Here is a 20,834-nt window from a genome sequence, read left to right as displayed (position 1 = left end):
CTCTTTCTCTATCTCTTTTCTCTCTCTCATCTCTCTTTCTCCTTTCTTTCTCTTCTCTCTTTTTCTCTCTCTTCTCACTTTCTCTCTCCTCTCTCTTTTACTCTCTTCTCCCTCTCTTTCTCTCTCTTCATCTTTATCTCTCTCTCTTCTTCCCATCTCTATCTTATTTCTCTCTCATCTTCTCTTCTCTTCTGTAACTTCTTCTGTCAACTGACAAGAACTAGCACCGGTTGATCTTCTCTTCCTTCTTTTATCAGTCAACGAGACCTAACACCGATTGGTCTTTCCTTCTTTTATCAGTCAGCGAGACCTAGCTCCGGTTGGTCTTTCCTTCTTCTATCAGTTGACGAGATCTAGCGTCAATTGGTCTTCTCTTCATCTATCAACGGCATGACCTAGTGTCGATTGGCTTTCTCTCTCTTCTTTTGTCAACTGATGAGACCTAGCGCTGATTGGCTTTCTCTCTCTTCTTTTATCAGTCGATGAGACCTAGGGCCGAATGGTCTTCTCCCTTCTCTTCTTCTGCCAACTGGTGAGACCTAGCGCTGGTTGGCCTTCTCTCTCTTCTTCTGCCAATTGATGAGACCTAGCGTCGATTGGTCTTCTCCCTTCTCTTATTCTACCAACTAGCGAGACCTAGTGCCAATTGGCCTTTTCTCTCTTCTTCTAACCACTGGCGAGGCCTAACGCCGGTTGGCCTTCTTTTCCTTCTTCTGTCAACTGGCGAGACCTAGCGCTGGTTGGCTTTCTCTCTCTTCTTCTAACAGTTGGAGGGGACCTAGCGCCTGTTGGTTCTTTCCTCTCTCTCCCATCTTCTGATACAATTGGCAATGTCTAGCACCGACTGCATCTTCTCTCCCTTTTTCTCCTTCCTTTCTTTCTTCTTCTCTCTCCTTCTGTCTGTTCCCTTCTTCTTTTTAACCCTTACTTTGTTACTCTTTTGTTCGACTAAAATGGATTGAGGTTAGCCTCTCATGGTAGTCCTGTCGTCTAGCCATAATATTTTTATGTCAGGAACACTTGGCCCGCTTTACTACCACGACAAACCGACCATCATGCTTAGCAAGTCGATATCAATAATAATGTCTAGTAGTGATCCCGTGAGCCGGTCTTAGTTACCGAGCCAATTTCGCTACCACGTTAAGACAAATATCCATTAGCTTAGTCATTTCTCTGATCCTCTCATTTGGTCGAATTCTTCTCTCCCCCCATCATTCTTTCTTCTTCTTGAATGCGCTTGTTTTTGTACATTCATAATAAAGGAAAAGGGTGAGGTCTGACCCACCTGTCCCGTAACCTTTGCCATCTTTGTTTATGATTGTTGAAAAGCAGAAAATAAGAAGAATACAAACCAAGGGAGACGATTCCGAACGAGTTTTATCACTGGGGGCCTTTCTTCGTGATCTAAGAGAGCGCCCACGTGAGTCAGCCTGAGTAAGTCCCGAACCCACCTTTTGAATTCCTCTCTCACCGGTTGGTAATACCTGCCCCCGTTTACGAATGAGGTTCCCGAGAGAGCGATCTCACAAATGTCCTGGGTCTTCCCCGAAACCTGAGACGCGTGCCGTCTGATCCCCCAGGGATCCAGATGGCGAGATAGAGGCACCTAACCAGCTTGGCGTCTCCACTAGGGACTTAGTCGGATCGTTCTTGTTTGGTTAATTTCTTCTTTATCTGCTTTCATCATCTTTTCACACTCACTTATGGCTGCTGGGTTCTGTAACCCATTCATCCGGATCGAGGATTTTCTTATCCCCTTATTCAAGAGTATCCATAGGGAACAAGGTCCTTTGACTTCGCTCCCGACCATCCCCTTGAGCAAAGACCCCATGTCTAGCTTCTAGGTCTTAACCTGGACCGGTGTGAGGAGGGACTTGAAGGTTCCTCACTCCCCATCTCTTCGCTCTGCTGTTTTTAAACCAGGTACCCGAGAGAGCGATCTCACAACGTCTCGGGTCTTCTCCAAAACCCGAGACGCGTGCCGTCCGATCCCCTCAAGGATCCGGAGGGCGAGATCGAGACACCTAACTAAAGAGCAGAGACGCTTCGTCTGAAATCTGCTGTGCTTGAAGACAATGACATGTCTTTGAAATTTTGTCCATGACTCAAAATCAAAAAGGATTTTCAAAAAGTGCTCAACTTGTGAAATGTAGCTAACTCATAAACCGTTCAAATGGTAGTTGTTTAGAATAAAATGGATACATTTTGGTCAGTCAAACTCAGTGACATTAAAGGCATTAAATCTGTGCTTTTACCAAAACTGTCCACAGAGATATATTTTAGTAAAATGGTAAGTAAATTTTAATCTAAGAGGAATTTCAAAATTATTTATGCATGAAAGTTTTATCCCACTCTGATATCTTTCAAAAGGCTGTGATTTTATGGAAAATTTATTTCGTTTGGTTGGTGAAAACCAATGATCACAGCAGGGTTAGTGCAAAATCCATAAAAATAGTCAAATAGTGACCTGCCTGCATTTTTCGAAACATATCTTCATTTTCACAAGGAATTTCGACAGGGACCAAATATAGACATATTATTAGACTTGTATATCTTTTCAAAGGCAGTATTTTTGTGTTATTTGGACTTTGATAAGCTATGCAAAGTCTCAGTACAACAAAAGTAATATTTTTGGAATTTGTAACAGTATGCTAACAATGACATGTATGCACATTTCATATCATATCCTCTAATCTATCAAGAATCTCAGCTAGACATAAGCATAAAAATGAAATTAGACTCATAAATATTTCTAAATGTGGTGATTTGAGGTGATTCTGAGATTATTTGATGGGTCAACCAGGTGTTACAAAAATATGAACAGTCACTGGATTTTCAAAGTCCAGCCATGGCATGCATCAAGGATCACTCTGCAACTTATAAATTATACAAGATAACAATATGAGACCAAAACCAGCTTAAACTAGACTCACAAGAGCAACAACTCACAAATTTTTAGACTCAACTGATATCCCAGCAGTGTATAGCATGATACACAAAGAAGGACTAAATTCCTGGAAAAACGGAGCACAACACACATACAACTCTATTCTTGTAACACAATTCCTATGCAATCTCATGCCAAAAATCATGCTTGAAATCACGCTTCAATTCATTCACCATTTAACTTTATTCATACTTTAATTCATGCCTCATACAACTTGGTGCAAGGGGGTAGAGATTCCAAAGCTTGAAGCTCTAAGTGTTCTAGAGAGGGGGAGAGAGCGAAACGGGAGAGGGAGGGGGCCAAAGCTCTTGAGATGGATGGGAAGGGTTCTATTTAAAAAAATAGGAAAGGGTAGCAAGGAACAAGAGGCATTCATGTAAAACTAAAGGACATACATGAGGAGAGAGAGAGAAAAGAAAAGAATGGGGGACAACATCATGAGATGGAAGCATGCAATTGACAAGTGGCATGCAAGAGGAGAGAGAGAGAGAGAGAGCAAACATGGGGGGACATCATCATTATGAGCTGGAGCATGCTTGTGTCACATGGAATACACTCACAGTAGAAACATACCTGGTGGTAACACCTTGTACACGCATGACGATAACATAGCTGGTGGTAACACTCTCGGTGCTACACACGGCGAAACACAGCCAACGTTACGTAGCCGGTGCTGGACTCTTCACACAAATCCACCTGGTGTTGACTCTTCGAACCGACGCTGGCCTCTTCACACAAATCCACCCGGTGTTGGCTCTTCCAACCGGCGTTGGCCCCTTCACAAAAATCCACTCGGTGCTAGCCTCTTCTCCAACTCATTCGGCGCTGGCACTTCCAATCGGTGCTGGCCTCTTCACAAAAATCCACCTGACGCTGGCCTCTTCTCCAACTCACCCAGCTTTGGCACTTCCAACAGGCGCGGGCCTCTACCTCAGCCTCCCTATCCCGCCATGCCTTCTAACTGGCCAGGAATAGTTTGGGTCATCACAGTGTGTGTGAGAGGCGGAGGCCCCAGGGTCTCCTCCTCGATGTGTTGAGTCTCTAAACATAAAGACTCGAGGTGGAGCAGGAATGTGGGGGGTACCCTTGTTGCAACCCACAGGAGCAACGGTAACTTGTTTGCCTTTTGCAGCTAGGGACAGGGTAGCCATGTGGCGTACTTCAGCAGTATGACTGCAAGAGACTTACCAGTAGCAAGGTGGATGATGTGATTGGTAGCAGATGTGCTACTAATGCAAAGTGCTTTGGTGGGGGTTCCACCAGAGCTTGGAGATGGGGAGTGAGGGACCTTTAAGTCCCTTCTCACGCCTATCCAGGTCAAGACCTAGGAGCTAGACACTGGGTCTTTGCTTAGGAGAAAAGTCAGAAACAGAGCTTGTTCTCGAGGGGAACTCGCGAATGTGGGGATGAAAAAATCCCTGATCCAGATGAAAATCCCTGATCCTGATGAATGGGTTAAGGAACCTGAAAGCCATGTGAGTGTAATGCAGAAAAACAAAGGAGAGACTAGCCAAACAAGAACGATCCGACAAAGGGGTAGTGTGTCCCCAGTGGAATCGCCAAGCTGGTTAGATGCCTCGATCTCACCTCTGAGTCAGGATGACCTGGTGGCACGTGTCTCGGGCTTCAAGAAGAACCCGGGACTTGAGACCGCTCTCTCTGGAACTTGTTAAACAAGGGCAAGTGCACCAACCGGTAAGAGAGGAATTTGGTGTGAGGTGGGACACACCTCATATGGGTCTGTGACTCACTCGGGCTGATTCGCATGACCCTCTTAGATCATGATGGAAAGCCCCCAAGTCCTTCAACTGGTTCCAAATCGCCTCCCTTGACTTGTACTCTCCTGTTTCTACGTTTATACACACATGGTTAATTTTACAAGACAAGTGGACCAAGGGACCCCACCTTGTCTTTAGGCGAATGCACATAGTTTGACCGGATGGCTAGACTGACACAGTGACGAGACTAGTATAGTGACTGATTTTGTGCGGCAGTAGAACGGGCACGATAACTCAGATCGGCACAGTGACTATACTACTCAACGACAGAACCAACCTCAACCAACCTGACACAATGGCTAGTCTGACGTGGCAATAATATAAGAACGATAACTCAGACCAGCACGGCGACAATACTGATCGACGATGAGACTACCATGACCATGCTAGACTTAGCCCTTCCCTTGGCCAAACGAGAGAGAAGAAAAGAGAAGAGAGGAAGGAGCAAGAGAAGAATAGTGAGAGAGGAGAAAGAAGAAAAACAGAGAGAGAAAGAAAGAAAGAAAAAGAGAGATAGAAGAATAGAGGAAAAGAGAAGAGAGAAGAGATACGAGAAAAAGAAGAAAGAAGAGGGAGTGTGGAGAGATAAGAGAGAAGACATAAGAGAGAGACAAAGAAGAAAAATTGAGAGAGAAAATAGAAGAAGAGAATAAAGAAGAAAGAGATAAAAGAGGAGAGGAGAGAAGAATAGAAGAAAAGAAGAGAGAGATAAGAGAGGAGAGAAGAGAACAGAAGAGAGAAGAAGAAGAAAAGAAGAGAAGAGGAGAGAAGAAGAAGAGAAAAGGAGAAGATAAGAGAGAAGAAGAAATAGAGGAGAGACGAGGAGAGGAGAGGTAAGAAGAAGGGAAGAATAAAAGAGAAGAGAGAAAAAGAAAAATAGAAAAGAAGAGGAGAGGAGAGGAGAGAGAAAAAAGAAGAGAGAGAAGAGAGAAGGAAGAAGAGAGAGAAGAGACAAGAAAGAAGAGGGACCAAAAAAGAAAGAAGGGAGAGAAGAGAGAAGAAAGAAGAGAGAGAAATGAGATGAGAGATGAAGAATACGAGAAAAGAAACATGGACGGCGATGGGGTTCCGTCGTCCATGACAGAGGAGAGATAAAAGGGAAAAAAGCATGGACGGCAATGGGATTCTGTCTTCCATAATATAAGAGAGAGAAAGGGAAAAGAAGCATGGACGGCGATGAGTTCCACAGTCCATGATAGAGGAGAGAGGAAAGAGGAAGGGGAGAGGAACATGGATGGCAATGGGGTTTCGTCGTTCATGATAGGAGAGAGAAAGTAAGAGAGAACATGGACAGCGATGGGTTTCATCATCTATGACGGGGGAGAAAGAGACGAGAGAGAGAAAAAGAAAAGACACGTGCAGCAATAGGCATCGCCGTACATGTCGAGAGGGACTCAGACATGATCCGACCCTCTACTTGGGAAAGGGCCTGGTTCAGTGCCTTTGTCAGAGAATAGAGAGAGAGATGTCATGCGTAACGTTGAGTATCGCTGTGTATGACATGGGGAATGAGGAACTTAGACAGAGGCCCAGCCCACCGCTCGGGTTAGAGAGAGAGAGAGACTGTCATGCTCGGCGACAGTTACTGTCGTGCATATCAGGGGAGGGGAGAGAATGGAAGATGAGAAATAAAAAGAAGGAAAGAGAGAGAAGGAAAGGAAAAAAGCGAGGATAAGGAAAGATAGGAGAGAGAAAGGAAGGAAAGTAGAGAGAGAAGGAAAGAGGAAAGAGAAGATTAGGAAAGAGAGAATGAGACAGGAGAGATGAAAGCGTAAAGAGAGGAGAGAGAAAAGAAGGAAAAAAGAGAGAGATCAGAAAAGAGAGAAGAGAAGATTAGGAAAGAGAGAAGAAGAGAGAGAAACATAGAAGAAGATGAGAGAAAAAGAGAGGAAAGAGAAGAGAGAAAATAAGAGAGAGAAACAAAGAACAAGAGGAGAGAGACATGCACGACGATGCTTACCGTCGTGCTTGTTTGAGGTAGAGAATAGAGAGATAGAGAGGAGGAGAATAGGAGAAAGAAACATAGAGAAGAGGAGAAAGAGAGAAACATGCACGGCGATGCTTACTACCGTGCACGTTTGAGGTAGAGTAGAGAGAGAAAGAGAAGGAGAAGAGGAGAGAGAGAATAAGAGGAGAGTTAGACATGTACGGAAATACTTACTACTGTGCATGTCGAGAGAGAAGAGAGAGAAAGAGAGAAGAAGAGGAGAGAAAAAGAAAGAAGATGAGAGAGAAGAGAGAAGGAGAGAGAAAATTACCTTCATCGAGGGATACCAAACCTTTTTTTCTCTCTCCTCTCTTTCTCTCCAAGACGTGCCGCAATTTCAAGACTAAAACTCTTAATTTTTATTCATGAAGTTGAAGCCTTTTTTAAGGTCCTTTACAATGAGCTATAACATGATATATATAGGGTTGGGCCCAAAACATGGGTGGATGCCCAAAACTTACCCTAATTAATGATAATTATAATTTATTTGAATTAAAATAAAATCTAAAAATGGGTACAAAATGATGGTTTTACCCTAGCCCAATAATACACAAAATTTCAAAACAATCCCTGTTGTAGCCCTTGAACGTGTGCAATCTCCTAAGGCCGATTCGGGAGTACTCTAGCGCTCGTTTAGCCAAAAGATTATTACTTTCTTGTTGGGTCGTCATGAAGATTGATTTTGTACCAACTTCGAACCACGAATCGCGTTTTTAAGCTACAATCATGCGACGCGAAATTTATAAGAAACTTATAAACTTTCAATAAATAATGCGCTTGTTTCTTGATGTATTTCCTTGATTTCTTTGTTGAATTGCACTGAGCATGCTGTTATAATCGTGTTATAATAAACGCAGCTCGATTTCGTGCTCGAATGAAGATTTTACCATCTTGGGTTTTTTGTCGGAACTTAAATTCCAGCGGCTGAAATTTTGCAGCAACTTTAATACCTTCATACGTCAAATACAACTATTCATCATGCACGGGGTATGGACCAGTGGTAGCCTTGGACCTTACGCACGCAATGCAATTTGTTTCACGTCGATTGGGTACACAAGCGTCGTAATATGACCGCACGAGCAAGACGTGCTACTGCTGATTTTTCTGCAACCTTGATCACGAATCGTCATCTTCTCTCTAGTTTTTCTCCCTGCTCGGACATCGTCATGGGACATGCCACATATCAAAACGCTCGTCTTGACGAGATGAACATGCTCATAAAATTTGAGCGTAACTCGGCTCGTAACGAGGGAGATATAGGTATCGAAAGTTACTGGTCATGACTGTGAAAACCAATCCCCTTTAATGGAGATTGGTGCAGGGAGGGCGCACGGGAATAGCGTGCATCCTACCCCTCTTCAATCTTTTGCCCATAACTTTGTCCTGGAGCACCCGATTAAGCTGAAACTTGACCCATAGGGGTTTTTGACATTGCTGGATCTAATGGTGATGGTCTCACAACCATTTTTAGCACTGGTAATAGGGTTCTAGTTATAAGGTCCATTTCAAGGTGCTAGAGACAGATTTTTTTTAAAACTGTTTATTTGTTTGCACTGCCTTAGACATGTCGGATTGTGACAAAACTTGGCACATGACTTGCTAGAGTCCTTAAGAAAATTTTCACCCATTTTAGAAAAATTCTGAGATTGTCGAAAATTCCACTGTAAGTTAGGGCTTTATTGAGTGGCTTCTCCTTTATTCCGCATCGGAGACCCAAGCTACTGCAAAAATGTCTTCAAATAGACAAATGTGTCCACACCTTTCTCAACTCTGCCAGCACCTTATTGTCCATTTATCGTATAGAAAAATCCCCACAGCAGGACACGTGGCAATTTTCAAAAAGTGGATGTCCAAATTGCGCCAATGCCATTGGCAATTTCATCAATTCTTTAACACTCCGCCTCCAAAACCGCACCGTACTCCAAGATCACGGGTTGCTTAAGCATTAACTATGCAGACCATAATGATGCCTATGATAAACGCATTGGAGGATTTGCCACTTGCACCAGAATTTGAACGATCCAAATTAAATTTCAAGCTTCAACAATGAATGCAAGGTTTGTTTTCCTATAAATAAGAGGCAATCCCTCGACCCAAAAGAACAACAATTTTTAGAAAAAGCGTCGAAGCTCTGCCGCTCTTAACTTAAACCCTATCCGACCCAAAATCGAACCCTAAGTCCTAGGTCCCAAGCCTTAGGATCCATGCTCTACTTTATCCAAACTCAAGGAGGTCTGAATAACTCGAATTTTCGGACCCTCTTTCACCCATACTTACTTCGCTCGGCCAAAGCCAAAAGGACCAGAAAAGTTGTGCAACCATCAACTCTGAGTCGACGTCGACTCCGGGTGTTGGGTGTCGGGCCTAAGGCCCGGCCTAAGGTATCTCTTGTTTTAGTTCATTTTCTTTCGTTTATTTCTTGCTTTATTCCATTTTCAAAACCCTTTAAAAATATCTATCTTTTCCTATCCCAACTTCCAAAACTTCTCCCAAACTCCAAGATTATAGCATTTTAGAAGCTCTCTGCCGGCCATCCGAGTGGGGGAACGTTTGTGGTCCTACTCTCACCCGGATAGTAATTTGATGGGACTCTTTCCTCTACCAACTCATTCGACAAGTTTACACCTAAAAAAGAATCGTCGACCACTTCCCCACCGATAATTTTGAGTATAAATTGGGGGTAACTTAACGCAAGGTTTTCGATAATTCTAATGGCTCCATGTTTCTTGATTTTTCATGCATTGTATTTTTATCTGATGGTATAGAATTGTAATGGTATGAAAGAGACGATCCTAGATCTTATTAGAGTTTGTTTTTAACAAAGACCGTAATTCTTGGACATATGTAAGTGTTCTAGACAATATTGTAAAATAATTTTTAAATTATACATACTGTGCTCGATCATATAGTCATCTTTCAACAAGGACCACTACACACACTATATCAAAGTGTTCAACGATTATAAATTGCTCAATTAAAGAAATCAAGAAAAAAAGGTGAGAGATATGCTCAAAAAATACAATCACTAAGAGATAGCAGGCGCACTTAAATATTTATGAGTTTTTGCCATTTTATGTGAATAACAAATTAAGCAGCTTAACAACAAGACTCACTTACTAACTCCTCCATATTTCTTCGCTTGACGAGTTCATTTGTGATTGATTAAAAAGAGGTATTTCACATCTCCATTGTATGAGACAATAGATGTAATTAACAAGGTGTCTACATATACCTTGTAACTATTCAATCTCTAGAAATAAAATAAAGCTTCGTTCACAAATATACCCTAACAGAGTGGTTGTTGAGGTACTTTTGAGTTTGTTTTGTATTCTTTACACATTTCAACTTAAAATCATCCCAACAGTGGGTAAGATGATGTTTTATCCTTCCAAGACAATATTGAGTAATTCTCTTTGTGATCGTGCTCTTGGGGATGATTCAAGTGAAGAGCAATGATTAGAAGTATACGTAGCACTCCAAATTTATAGACCTAAAAGTAGATATTCTTGATTTGAACGAAAGTTGCAGCCGATGACCTCATATATTGGTTAAACACAACAGAGATGGCCTTTGATTACAAGGAAGAGCAAAGAATAAAAAAAGTTAAAGTTGTTGCCATTAAATTGGACAAAAGCGCTTCGGTATGGTGGCAACAGCGGAGTGCAAGGTGAAAAACAAAGGGAAAACCTAATTATTTGCATTGGAGAAGATGAAGAAAAAGATAAAGAAAAAATATCTCCTTAGACATTATTTAAAGTCTTTATATCAAAAACTGCATATGCTGCACCAAAGAGATAGATCAGTGGATGAATATATAGATGAGTTTGACCTTTTGATTATCCATAGTGTTGTGATCGAGTGTGAGGAGCAGTTCATTGCTAGGTATATGAATGGCTTGCCCCAATCAATTCAAGATATGGTGGTTTTATAGTATTATTGGACCTTGATGAGATCTATAACCTTGTAAAGAGGGTTGAAGCTCAACAAAAAGACCCTCAAACAAGTGAGGTGTGGTGCGAGTGAGGGGAGCAATAGGGTGGCAGTCTGTGGTGGTGATGTAGGAAGAAAATGCAGCATGAAAGTGCTAGTTTGAGATTCAACATTGCTGGAACGACCAACCAACTAAGTGCCTTGGAACCAAAAGGGGTTGTTTCAAGAGTTAAGCAACCCCAAAAGGGTGCTAGTAACAGCATCAAGTGCTACAAGTCTTCTGCCATTAAGCATGTCTCATCACAATGCCAAAATCACAATTTTGTTTACCTTTCTGAGGATTTTTATGATGAGGACAGCGAGTACTCTTTTGGAGGTGATCATATTTATAGTTGGTTGATGAAGAGGACCTAGAAGTGACCTTTAGTAACCACGAGGAGGCCTTGGTGATCTTAGATCTTGTTAGTATCTTCATGAATGCCTCCTCAATATGCTTGAAGCCACCATTAATGGTAAGGGCTTCCTGCCTGGAGCTCTCTAAAGCAGACGAAGAAACAAAAACGTCATTCCTAACAGTAGACAAAATGGGGGACTATGGTTCAACAAGGTTCACTACGGCAGGATCCTCACCATGGTGAAACCCCTTCAACAAAGCCATGAGAGGATCACCTGTGCTCTCCATCGTGGCTGTTCATGGTACCCTCGGTCATGGCTGCTCAAAATTCTCAACATTGCTTTTGGAAGTCAGTTCGATGAACAATCTCTTAATGCCCTCGACTAAGACGATATAAGATCAAATAGTCATAATAAAAATATCCCCATGATACAATAAAGCCTAGTGAAGCATGGTGTCAGTTCTCCAAGTTGCATGCTCGCGAGAACATCTGAAGAACATACTATTTCATATCAATTTGCCCATAGAAAGATCTGTTTGCTTTTGATTTGGTACAAGTTTGAAGGAATTCCATTAGTTGAATGTTAAGTTTTGAAGATTTTCCGATTGAGTACAACAAAAATTCATTGGGCATTAGTTAACAGAGGTGAAAAACGACACACACATATACACACACACACATATATCTATATATGAAAAATACTAAGATTAGCCCACTAGCTCATATGAATATATGAGCTCAATGGCCCAGATTGAATCTGGACCGATCTAACGGTCACAACCTCATTTCGTAGTTTAATTTTAATGTTTTTTCTACTAATCCAAATAACTTGAAATTTTAAGTGTATTCTTCAAAAATAAAAGAATCTAATAAAAATGTCAAAAAAATAATTTACAATAAATAAATAAACCAAAATACCCCTGAAAATTTCGAGGGTAACTGAATTATTTTTTAAATGTTTTTATTAAGTGCACTTTCATGAGAAGAATAGACGCCTAAAATTTAAAATCATTTATATTTGTAGAAAAATATTAAAATTCAAATATAAAATGAGGTCGTGACCTTCAGATCGGCGCAGATTCAATCTGAATCATTGAGCTCATATGTTCATATGAACTAGTGGACTAATCTCAACATTTTTCATATATACAGCATTTTTCTATATATATATATATATATATATATATATATATATATTAATTGCATAACTATAATGAATAGCTGCTAAAATGGCATCCTGCAATCATGTACGGAGAATTTCATGTGTGAGAGCCATGGCAAAGCCCACGGCGGTAAAGAGATGGGAATAATTTGCATAACTACAATGAATAGCTGCCAAAATGGCATCCTGCAATCATGTACGGAGAGTTGTATGTGTGAAACGCATGGCAAAGCCCATGGCGGCAAAGAGAAAAGGAAAAAGTCAGGACTGGGATTGAAGTTAAGGTGGTAGTATCACTTGTAACTAAGCTACCGGTTTCAGTTAGCTAAAGGTTGCGAAAACCCAATTAATTGGGGCAAGAAGGTCGCGGAGCACAAAAAATTGTGACAAAAGTTTATGGAAAATTATCGACCGTGGTGAACAATCATAATTGCAGCCTGAAAGTCATAAAACATTATTAACTATGGTGAACACTCGGGCCTTTACGCTAAGTAGTTAATAGACTTTAATCATTTATGTAACTAATTTGTCTAAACCGCAGTTAAATCACAATTTAACTAGAAAAAAGAATAGGTTCTGGATCAAAACCAAATCTCAACCGCAACTAGGCTGAGGCCACAAATGTGGCCTTAGTGTTGGGCTGGGCCAGGCCAAGACAGGGCTAGCCTGGCCCGACCCTATTGTTCTTCATAGTTTTCTTCTTTTTTTTCATTATTTTCCATTTGGCCCGAGCCTATCAGGGAGGCCCCAATAAGAGTAGGGTGGGCCATGCTAGGGCTGGCCCCGCTTAAACCCGATCTGTTGCCAACCCTACCAGACTCAGCAGAGGGGCCATATGCATGTGTATGTGTTTATAAGCACGCACAAAAACTGGAAGCACCAAACCCTAGATTCTAAATAAATATTTGACTTACAGTCATGGAGAAGCGTCTTTCAAGGCAATGTGGGCGTAAAAATTGACTTTTGTATCTTAAGTTTGAACCAATATAGTTTCATTTCGGAGTCTTTTTCGATTTGTTGAGAAAAATAAAACAATTTGGTGTTTCCGTCGATTTGGTGGAAGACTTCGGACCTCTTTAAAAAACTTCAATATAAATAAATTGGATATTTATATCTATAATAAAAATAAAAAAAAATTAAAAATAAAAATTCCAAAAAAATATATTTTTATATAGATATTTCTTCGTTTAGGCCAAAGAGGCCGAAGCTTCGGCCGAATCTGCCCAAAGCAAACCCGAATCGGTCGAAACACATCTGAACCTCACCAAAACGACAGCACCAACCTTCGCTTGGCTTTGGTCTTAGCCTAAAATCCGAAAGCTTCAGCTCTTCGGCCAAAGCAAAGCAATTTTGACTGATGCCCTTACATATTGCAAAAAACTCCATATTCCCCTTTCCAAAACTAACACGTCACCTATGAATAGTGCAGCAGACCAAGTTTGGTCGTTTACCAGGAAAAATATGGCCCCGTTACTGAAACTTGGATATGCAAACGGGGCCTTAACTTGAGCTTGTGTGATCCCCTTCCAAGAAAAGGATATGAGGGATAGCCAGAGTGCAAGTCTCTGTTTTATTTGATTTGAGAGTTCAAGCCTCTTTGGCACTTGACTATTTGATAATGTGGCGTGCTCTTTTCTCTTCTGGGTAAATGCTAATATATTGTACTAGGTGTTCACTAACATCATAACGCTCCACCAGTTTGGATGCTTTAACTAGCATGCATGAAATAAACTCCCAAAGTAATAGGATACAGTACTAATAATTGGAGGAAATCCAATATTACGACTATGAATATCTCTAGGCTTTGCAATTTTGGTCGGATCCCAAAAATTGGAAATCATTTACAAAAATTGCGCTTTTATTTCACTTCAAAAGGTTTCAAATTTTTGTCCAAATTCATGAACGCTTTTGAAGTGTCGAGCAGTGCTAGAAAGTGCGACTCGGACCAAATAATCAGTCCTGGCCCAAATAATCAGTCCTGGCCTGAGCCAATTACTCCGGCCAAGTCCGAGTAACTCAGCCCCATTAGTGCTCAGTATTGTAGTAGCAAAAAATTGTCAAAAAATAATAAAGAATAAGATATTTTTAAAAAATAGGAAAAATAAATGTTTAATGTAAGATTAAGCAAAACACTTCAAAATAACATCTAAAAAGTAGTTAAAAAAATAGATTTTCAAAGATCAACTTGTGACAGAGGGGGGGGGGGGGGGGGGGAGGGGGGTATTTTTTAAATAATCCTAAAAAGATGGAAAAATGTAAAAGTAAGTATATACAGCCAAAACACTCTCCAATCTTTGCCACAACGACAGAAAACAAAAACAAAAAAAATATTCCAAATAAATTCCTTATCTTTTAGGATCTTTCATATTTTTAAAGTTTCTTAATATCCCTATGTTGGACACCCAACTTGAGCTCAGCAAAGGTCCGAGCCCGAGTAACTCGGCAGAGTAGAAACCACTCAACCGAGTAGAAACTACTCAGACAATTTTTCAATCACTGGTATGGAGATTGTAGCAAATATAATCGGAATTTGAAAAGCGTAGACAGAGTTCTTTCGTTCAATGCTCTCTCTCAACCAACCAGCAAGAAGGACAGGAGTGAAGGGTGCCATCAAACCGGTGGATTAGTACTACAGGGGTAAAGATAAGATTGATTGGTATATAGAATATAGAACAAATGATTTCACACCAAACTACTTGACAATTCTTAAAACAACGCGCTACGATTAATAGCCAGGTCTCCCTGCTGATATCCAAGAGTAGTGCTCCTGAGGCTGCGCCCCACTCGTGAGCAGTAAGTTGGGTGGCACGTTATACATATCATGATGATGTTGCTGCTGATGTTCTCCCCTGTCTTCGTCTAATGGGAGCCTATCAAATGTAGCACCAATGAAGGAAGCAACCATGACTATGACAGGGCCCGAAGCCACAAGAGCGCCAACCACACTTCCCCCAACAACCTGCCCTTGCGGCCCGGCCAAGAAGACAGTCAGGCCTGTCACCCCTGGTGGGGTGGGAGGGGGCAGGAATGAGCCTAATAGCGATAGTATATCAAACCGTCCATGCAGAGTCACAATGGCACCAGATGAACACGAGGTTTGGCGCATGGTCACATTCATAACACACCCATTCCCACTCATTATGCAAACACCTCGTCCTCTCCTTCTAGCAAAGTTTGCGATGCACTCTCCAATATCGAAGCCCGGACCCACCTCCATTGCATGGGCCTTAAGAGCATTTGCGCTGTCTCTAGTGATTATGATGGGGGGCTTTGGTTTGTTCTTTGAGCCTGCAGGCCTTCCTCGTGGCCGCCTGAATGTGTTGCCTTTCTTGACTGGCAGGAGAAGGGCTCGAGGGTCCAGGGGAGAGGGCTTGGTCATGTTTGTCCTGTGTGCTTGGGAATCCACATTCTTGGAGCCATTGGAAGATGGAGCTCCTAGATCCGCACCAGCCATTCATGCATGCCCCCACTCAAAGCCGATTGAGATGTGTTAAAATAAACCCCAATCTTAAGGCATTAAAGAAAAAATTAGTATTTCCAAGGAATGATTGAGAAAAGTAGGAGGTGGTTAAGTATAACCGTTGCAGAGCAGGCACAAAAAAGGAAAACATTTAATAAGCTCAGGGAATGAGATAAAAGTAGGAAGGGATTAAGTAGAACCGTTGTATAGCAGCTCCTCACTGCCTAATTTTTAACCTCCCAAATCAACTCATGTAATAGGTCTTCACCTAACAAATATCACTTCGCCAATACAAAAAATAAACAGATAACATATCTTGGATCGATTTGCCCTTATCAACATAGCAAGGAGTAAGTACTAGGGAAGACGAAAGAAAGCTTCCAGCAACTATCAATGAAAGCTTCCAGCAACTATCAATGTCATCAATATTTTGCAATCATAAGCGATGCTCACTGTTACAATTACTTGTTATAAAAAAAGTGAGTCCTATGCAACAAACCTCTTCTCACGACCAACACAGAGAGAGAAAAAAAAAACCGGGAACAAATTAGTGAATTAGTCGGTGCACCGAAAGTTAAAAAGAAGTGTAAAAACTAATCTAGAATACAAGCTCAACCAAAGCACAAGCAGTACAATCTGGTTCCTAGATGAGAACCCCCACCTTCTTTGAAAAAAGTTACCGTAGGTATTTACAACTAATTGAACTGAACTCAACAGTCAACAACGATCATACCCCGATAAAAAGCAGCTCAGATCAAACCCTACAACCTACTCTTGGGAGACCTGAAAAACCAGGATATATTCAGAAAACATCAGTAACCATGCGCCCAAATTTGGTGTGACGAGGGAGCCCGAGAACCACCATCGCTTGGGCTCTGCTGATGCTCCAAAGCAGCAGCAGGAGGAGCAACTCCCATTTGGGCATGGTAAAAATTCGGATACCCCAATGTGTTATAGTGAGAAGCCTGCTGAGGCTGTCGAAACTCACCAAGTTGATTATGGCCCTGTAAACTGTAGTACGTGTTGGCTGGGATAGCAGATACATTCCTCGAACCAGGCCCATGGACCCACACGGCAGAGCTTTCATTCTGAAATTACAAAAAAATATTCTAGTTGAGTGAGTTCCTCCCCTCAAGGGGAAATAAAACTTAAGGAGGTCATCTCAAATCCAACCAAAAAAAAAACATGAGGGAATAAATATCATATAGACAGGCAAAACCTGTTGAATAGGTACATAGTGGCTGCCATCCTTATATTGCGAGCTTACAATGTCATCATAACCCATTGTTGTGCTCCCAGAGCTTGTCGTAGAGGAATTCAGAGCAAAACTCCCAAGGGGATTTGTTCCAAAACTCCCATAGGCTGCAGCAGCTGAGTGAGGCAAGCTGCTCACAGCAACGCTGTTCTTATACTGCGGTAATGAATACTTGATGCCGGCAGCACCTTGCCCAGCTGATGGAGACTGATGGAACCCAGTGTTGCCTGCTGCATAAGCATGTTGGTATGCAGAGGAAGGCAAATAAGCATAGCTCTGAGGTAAATAGGGGTAGCTAAGCATGTTGCTAAATTGGCCTAAAGGAAGAGCAGTTGGCTGTGAGAAAGCATGCACAGAAGGAAGGTGCTGCTGCTGCTGCTGAGGCATGGTGGGAATGCTAGTGCTTGGCAGGGTCTGAAGAGATGGCTGTGCAGGCATGCGAAATGCATTTGCTTTTGCAAGCTGCATGCATTCAAGACAATTTCCGCATCAATACTTATAAGGAGCATTGGACAAAAAGAGAGACACAGTCGTCTCATTGGATTGGTGGGGATCAGGGCAATACCTCTGGTACGGAAGAAATCGGACCACTAATAGAAGATAGTGTGGTGCTATATTTTGTTGGCATTGACTGTGTTAGAAGGAATGGAGAGTACGGCATATCTGATTCTCTCTCAGGTTGAATACCCAGGGATGAACTCGTGTGTGCTTGCTGCCAAAAGATCCCAAGCATTTCAGATAACTAAACTCAATGTTGCATTTTATATAGGACCCTCAGAACCCCAAAAATATCAGTAGCCCAAACAACTCAAATAAAGTCGGTGTAACAGAAGAAAACAGCTAAATAGAAATCCACAAAAAGCAGCATACAGAGCACAATCCAAACACATGAAAGGATTCAAACAAAAAGGATAGGAAGAATTAGAAGGTATCTGAATGATGATGCATCAACACCAGTAAATCAACCGTTAATTGGCATAACTAAAACTATCAAGAATACCTGTAAAAGGTGATACCTACAAAAATCCAATACAGCTGCTGATGTAACTACAAAGAGCAGAAGGACCAGAAATCATATGATAGCAAGAAAACTGAAGCAAGCACATTTCCAGACCAAATAAATAGATGCGAGAAGCTGTGTGTAAAATAAATGTGTTTAAATGCCACCATTGGTTATTGTTTCCCATAGAAATTTATAAGTGTACTAAAGAAGCCCAAGAAACAGCAAGGCACAAGACACTAGATTCATAAAAAGCCAAGTGCTGGCTCTGGCCACAATGGTAGAATTCAACTCAGAGACAACTCATAAAAGGGCCATAACCCAGTGCTGGTCCCGCTTAAGCAGGGTCCCAGGAGGAGTGGGCTATAAACGGTCCTAACCCTTGGCTTATGCACAAAGTGACCGCTCTCAGGACTCGAACCCGCGCTCTTGCGCTGGCTACCCGAGCCTTTTACCGTCACACCAAGTGATGACCCCTTAATCATAAAAACCCAAATTCCATTCTCAATCATGACCAAAAACTACATTTTTGCAAGCTGCCAGATAAGGAACCAGGGTTGCTCAACGTCTGTTTAAAAATTACATACTGCACATAGCTACAAAGAGAACAGCTGTTAGGACTTAGGAATCTCTCAACAATTGGCAGTAATACCGTCCACTAAATTCTCAGCATTCTGTGTAAATAATGACCCTTTCTGCACATTTGCTTTCAAGTTATTGAGCTTTAGAAGTAGCCACAGCAATTCCAGACTCTGTTCGTTTCACAGAAGTTCAACACACTGAACATATTAAGTTTTTCATAAAAGACCATTTAATTGGTCCCTCTCACATCAAACAACAAATATGACAATTTAAGCAAAAAACTTTGGCAATGTTGGATCCAAGAAGAAGATGCACAGAGCACTATGTAGATAAACTTAGAATCAAAGAAGACCAGTGTAGCATCAGAAAGACTCAATAGCCCATTAAACATATTCTGATAAAAAGTAGGGAACAGAGCAAATTGAGTCAGTAAAAAATATGTAGCACACAATTTCTCCACATCATTCATTTTTGGGAGAATTAGTATTGTTAAAAATCATGAGCATTGAATTGCACGAATACCAATCCCGATCCTCTTAGAATGCCATTCGGGTCCATGTAAATTAATTTTCAGAAGATTTTTTTTTCCTGGAAATGAGCCATCTTCATTGTTTGGCACCAAAATTGGCATAGAAATCCCGAAAATACATCTCCCGTCATCCTTGTTTGGCCCAAGAAATTGTCCATGCTTTGACCCGTTCGAGATTCTCGAAAATACAAGCATTTCTTTCAGTCCAAGTGACCCAAATTATCACTGCCATTGACGCTCGCCAGAGAAAATTTTCAACAGGGAATGATGCTGAGGAAAATGCTTGGAATAGCTCCAACATTGAATGGAGTTAAACCCACTTCCACTTGAAGTTTTGAAGCCTTTCAACCCACGAAGTTCTAGCCACTTGCAGCAAAGAAGAAGGCGTGTATTAGTTTCCTCTGCTGTTTTGCACATGATACATCAATTTGGAAGAGAGAAACCTCTTTGTTGTAGTTGGTCTACAGTGAGCACTTTCATGAGAATCACAATCAAGTAAGAAATTTGGATTTTAGAGGGTAAAGGATTCAGCCAGGCTCTTCTTGCTAAGATTGTGGAGGAAGGGGACGATGAGAGGGGTTGATAAAGGATATGGTAAAAAGAAGAGACAGTGAATACCCCGGAGCGTGAAGGGGACCAAATGATTTTGTTGGCCCCCGTAGCTTGAAGATTATTAAGAGTGGATGATGGCCGAGACGGATGAAAATTCCGAGATTTCATGGTCTAAAAGAGCCCTTCTAAACTTTGGGGCCATGCTCTTGACCCACCTAGGACATCAAATGACTAGGCTATGGTATTGGACCAACCACTGAACCGGTGGGGGCCCTGGCCCAATCAAAATTGGTCAACCCCGGTGAATACATTGGGTTGGATTATTCAAAATTAAAGAAAAATGAGAACAAATAGTTTTCGAATATGAAATATTTTACAAAAATGTTACTCAACTTTGTTTAGGCAGGCGAACTGGTCAGATTGGATAGTCCAACCAGCCAAATTCATTCAAACACTAATTTTCACCAATTGTTTAAAAATACCAAAATTTACTTCAGACCAGACCAACAAATGCACCAGTCGGCAGTCCGACGGGCCCATCCGATCTGGCCTATCTTTATAACTATGGTTCTCACTCCTCTAAATAATAAGAGAGAGAAAATCAGGAACGAGAGATGGGAGTAGATAGATATAGAGGAGAGAGAGAGAGAGAGAGAGAGAGAGAGAGAGAGAGAAAGAAAATCATACCAAGAGAGGGTCAAAGAGGGAATCTCTATGGATGAGTCTATCACCAGCAGAAGTAAAATCCATTAGGGTACTCCCCATGATGCAGTCTAATGCCATGTTTTAAAGGTTTTCTTCCTCTCCCTCTTACTTTTCAGAGCAAGCTTCTTCTTGTTGTTGTGAATGGATGGTTCTTTTGATTATGGAATATAGGGTTTCTTGATGGAGTTGCAGAGAGTAAAATCCATTAGGGTACTCCCCATGATGAAGTCTATTGCCATTTTTTTAAGGTTTTCTTCCTCTCCCTCTTAATTTTCAGAGCAAGTTTCTTCTTGTTGTTGTGAATGGATGGTTCTTTTGATTATGGAATATAGGCTTTCTTGATGGAGTTGCAGAGGGAAAGGGAGGTGATAGAGAGAGAAAGCTGACAGAAAACAAAAAAATACAGTAGGAGAGAGTTGAAAGGAAATCCATGGAGCACCCACACTTGCCTTTGATTGGATATTCCCTTTAAGGGTTGTGCCATATGAAGTTCTTGTCAAGCTCTAAAACTAAAGAAAGAAACTAGGGGGAGAAAGAAGAAAACACAAAAAT

General features: G+C 41.4%; 2 protein-coding genes across 4 annotated transcripts in view; both read right to left on the bottom strand.

Moving 5' to 3' along the window:
- Positions 1 to 14,839: 14,839 nt before the first annotated feature.
- Positions 14,840 to 15,653, bottom strand: LOC18422580 (Putative AT-hook DNA-binding family protein). Its single transcript, XM_006827291.4, has one exon. The coding sequence runs from the start codon at positions 15,651 to 15,653 to the stop codon at positions 14,925 to 14,927; it is 729 nt and encodes a 242-aa protein (XP_006827354.1). The 3' UTR covers positions 14,840 to 14,924.
- Positions 15,654 to 16,060: 407 nt separating this feature from the next.
- The window catches only part of LOC18422579 (uncharacterized), a 39,991-nt gene continuing 35,217 nt past the window's right edge, over positions 16,061 to 20,834 (bottom strand). For all 3 annotated transcript variants that reach the window (XM_006827290.4, XM_020667775.2, XM_088862488.1), the window contains 3 exons: positions 17,480 to 17,626; positions 16,879 to 17,376; positions 16,061 to 16,747 (listed from right to left, as the gene is read on the bottom strand). In XM_006827290.4, coding sequence (XP_006827353.1) covers positions 16,472 to 16,747; positions 16,879 to 17,376; positions 17,480 to 17,626 — 921 coding nt within the window. In that variant the 3' untranslated portion in view covers positions 16,061 to 16,471. The remainder of the gene's footprint in view (positions 16,748 to 16,878; positions 17,377 to 17,479; positions 17,627 to 20,834) is intronic.

This window comes from Amborella trichopoda, chromosome 3 (assembly GCF_054954075.1).
Source record: "Amborella trichopoda isolate Santa Cruz 75 chromosome 3, AtrichopodaSantaCruz75HAP2 v2.0, whole genome shotgun sequence".
In the NCBI taxonomy this organism is placed as follows: Eukaryota; Viridiplantae; Streptophyta; class Magnoliopsida; order Amborellales; family Amborellaceae; genus Amborella; species Amborella trichopoda.
This window is presented reverse-complemented; position numbering and strand designations above follow the sequence as displayed.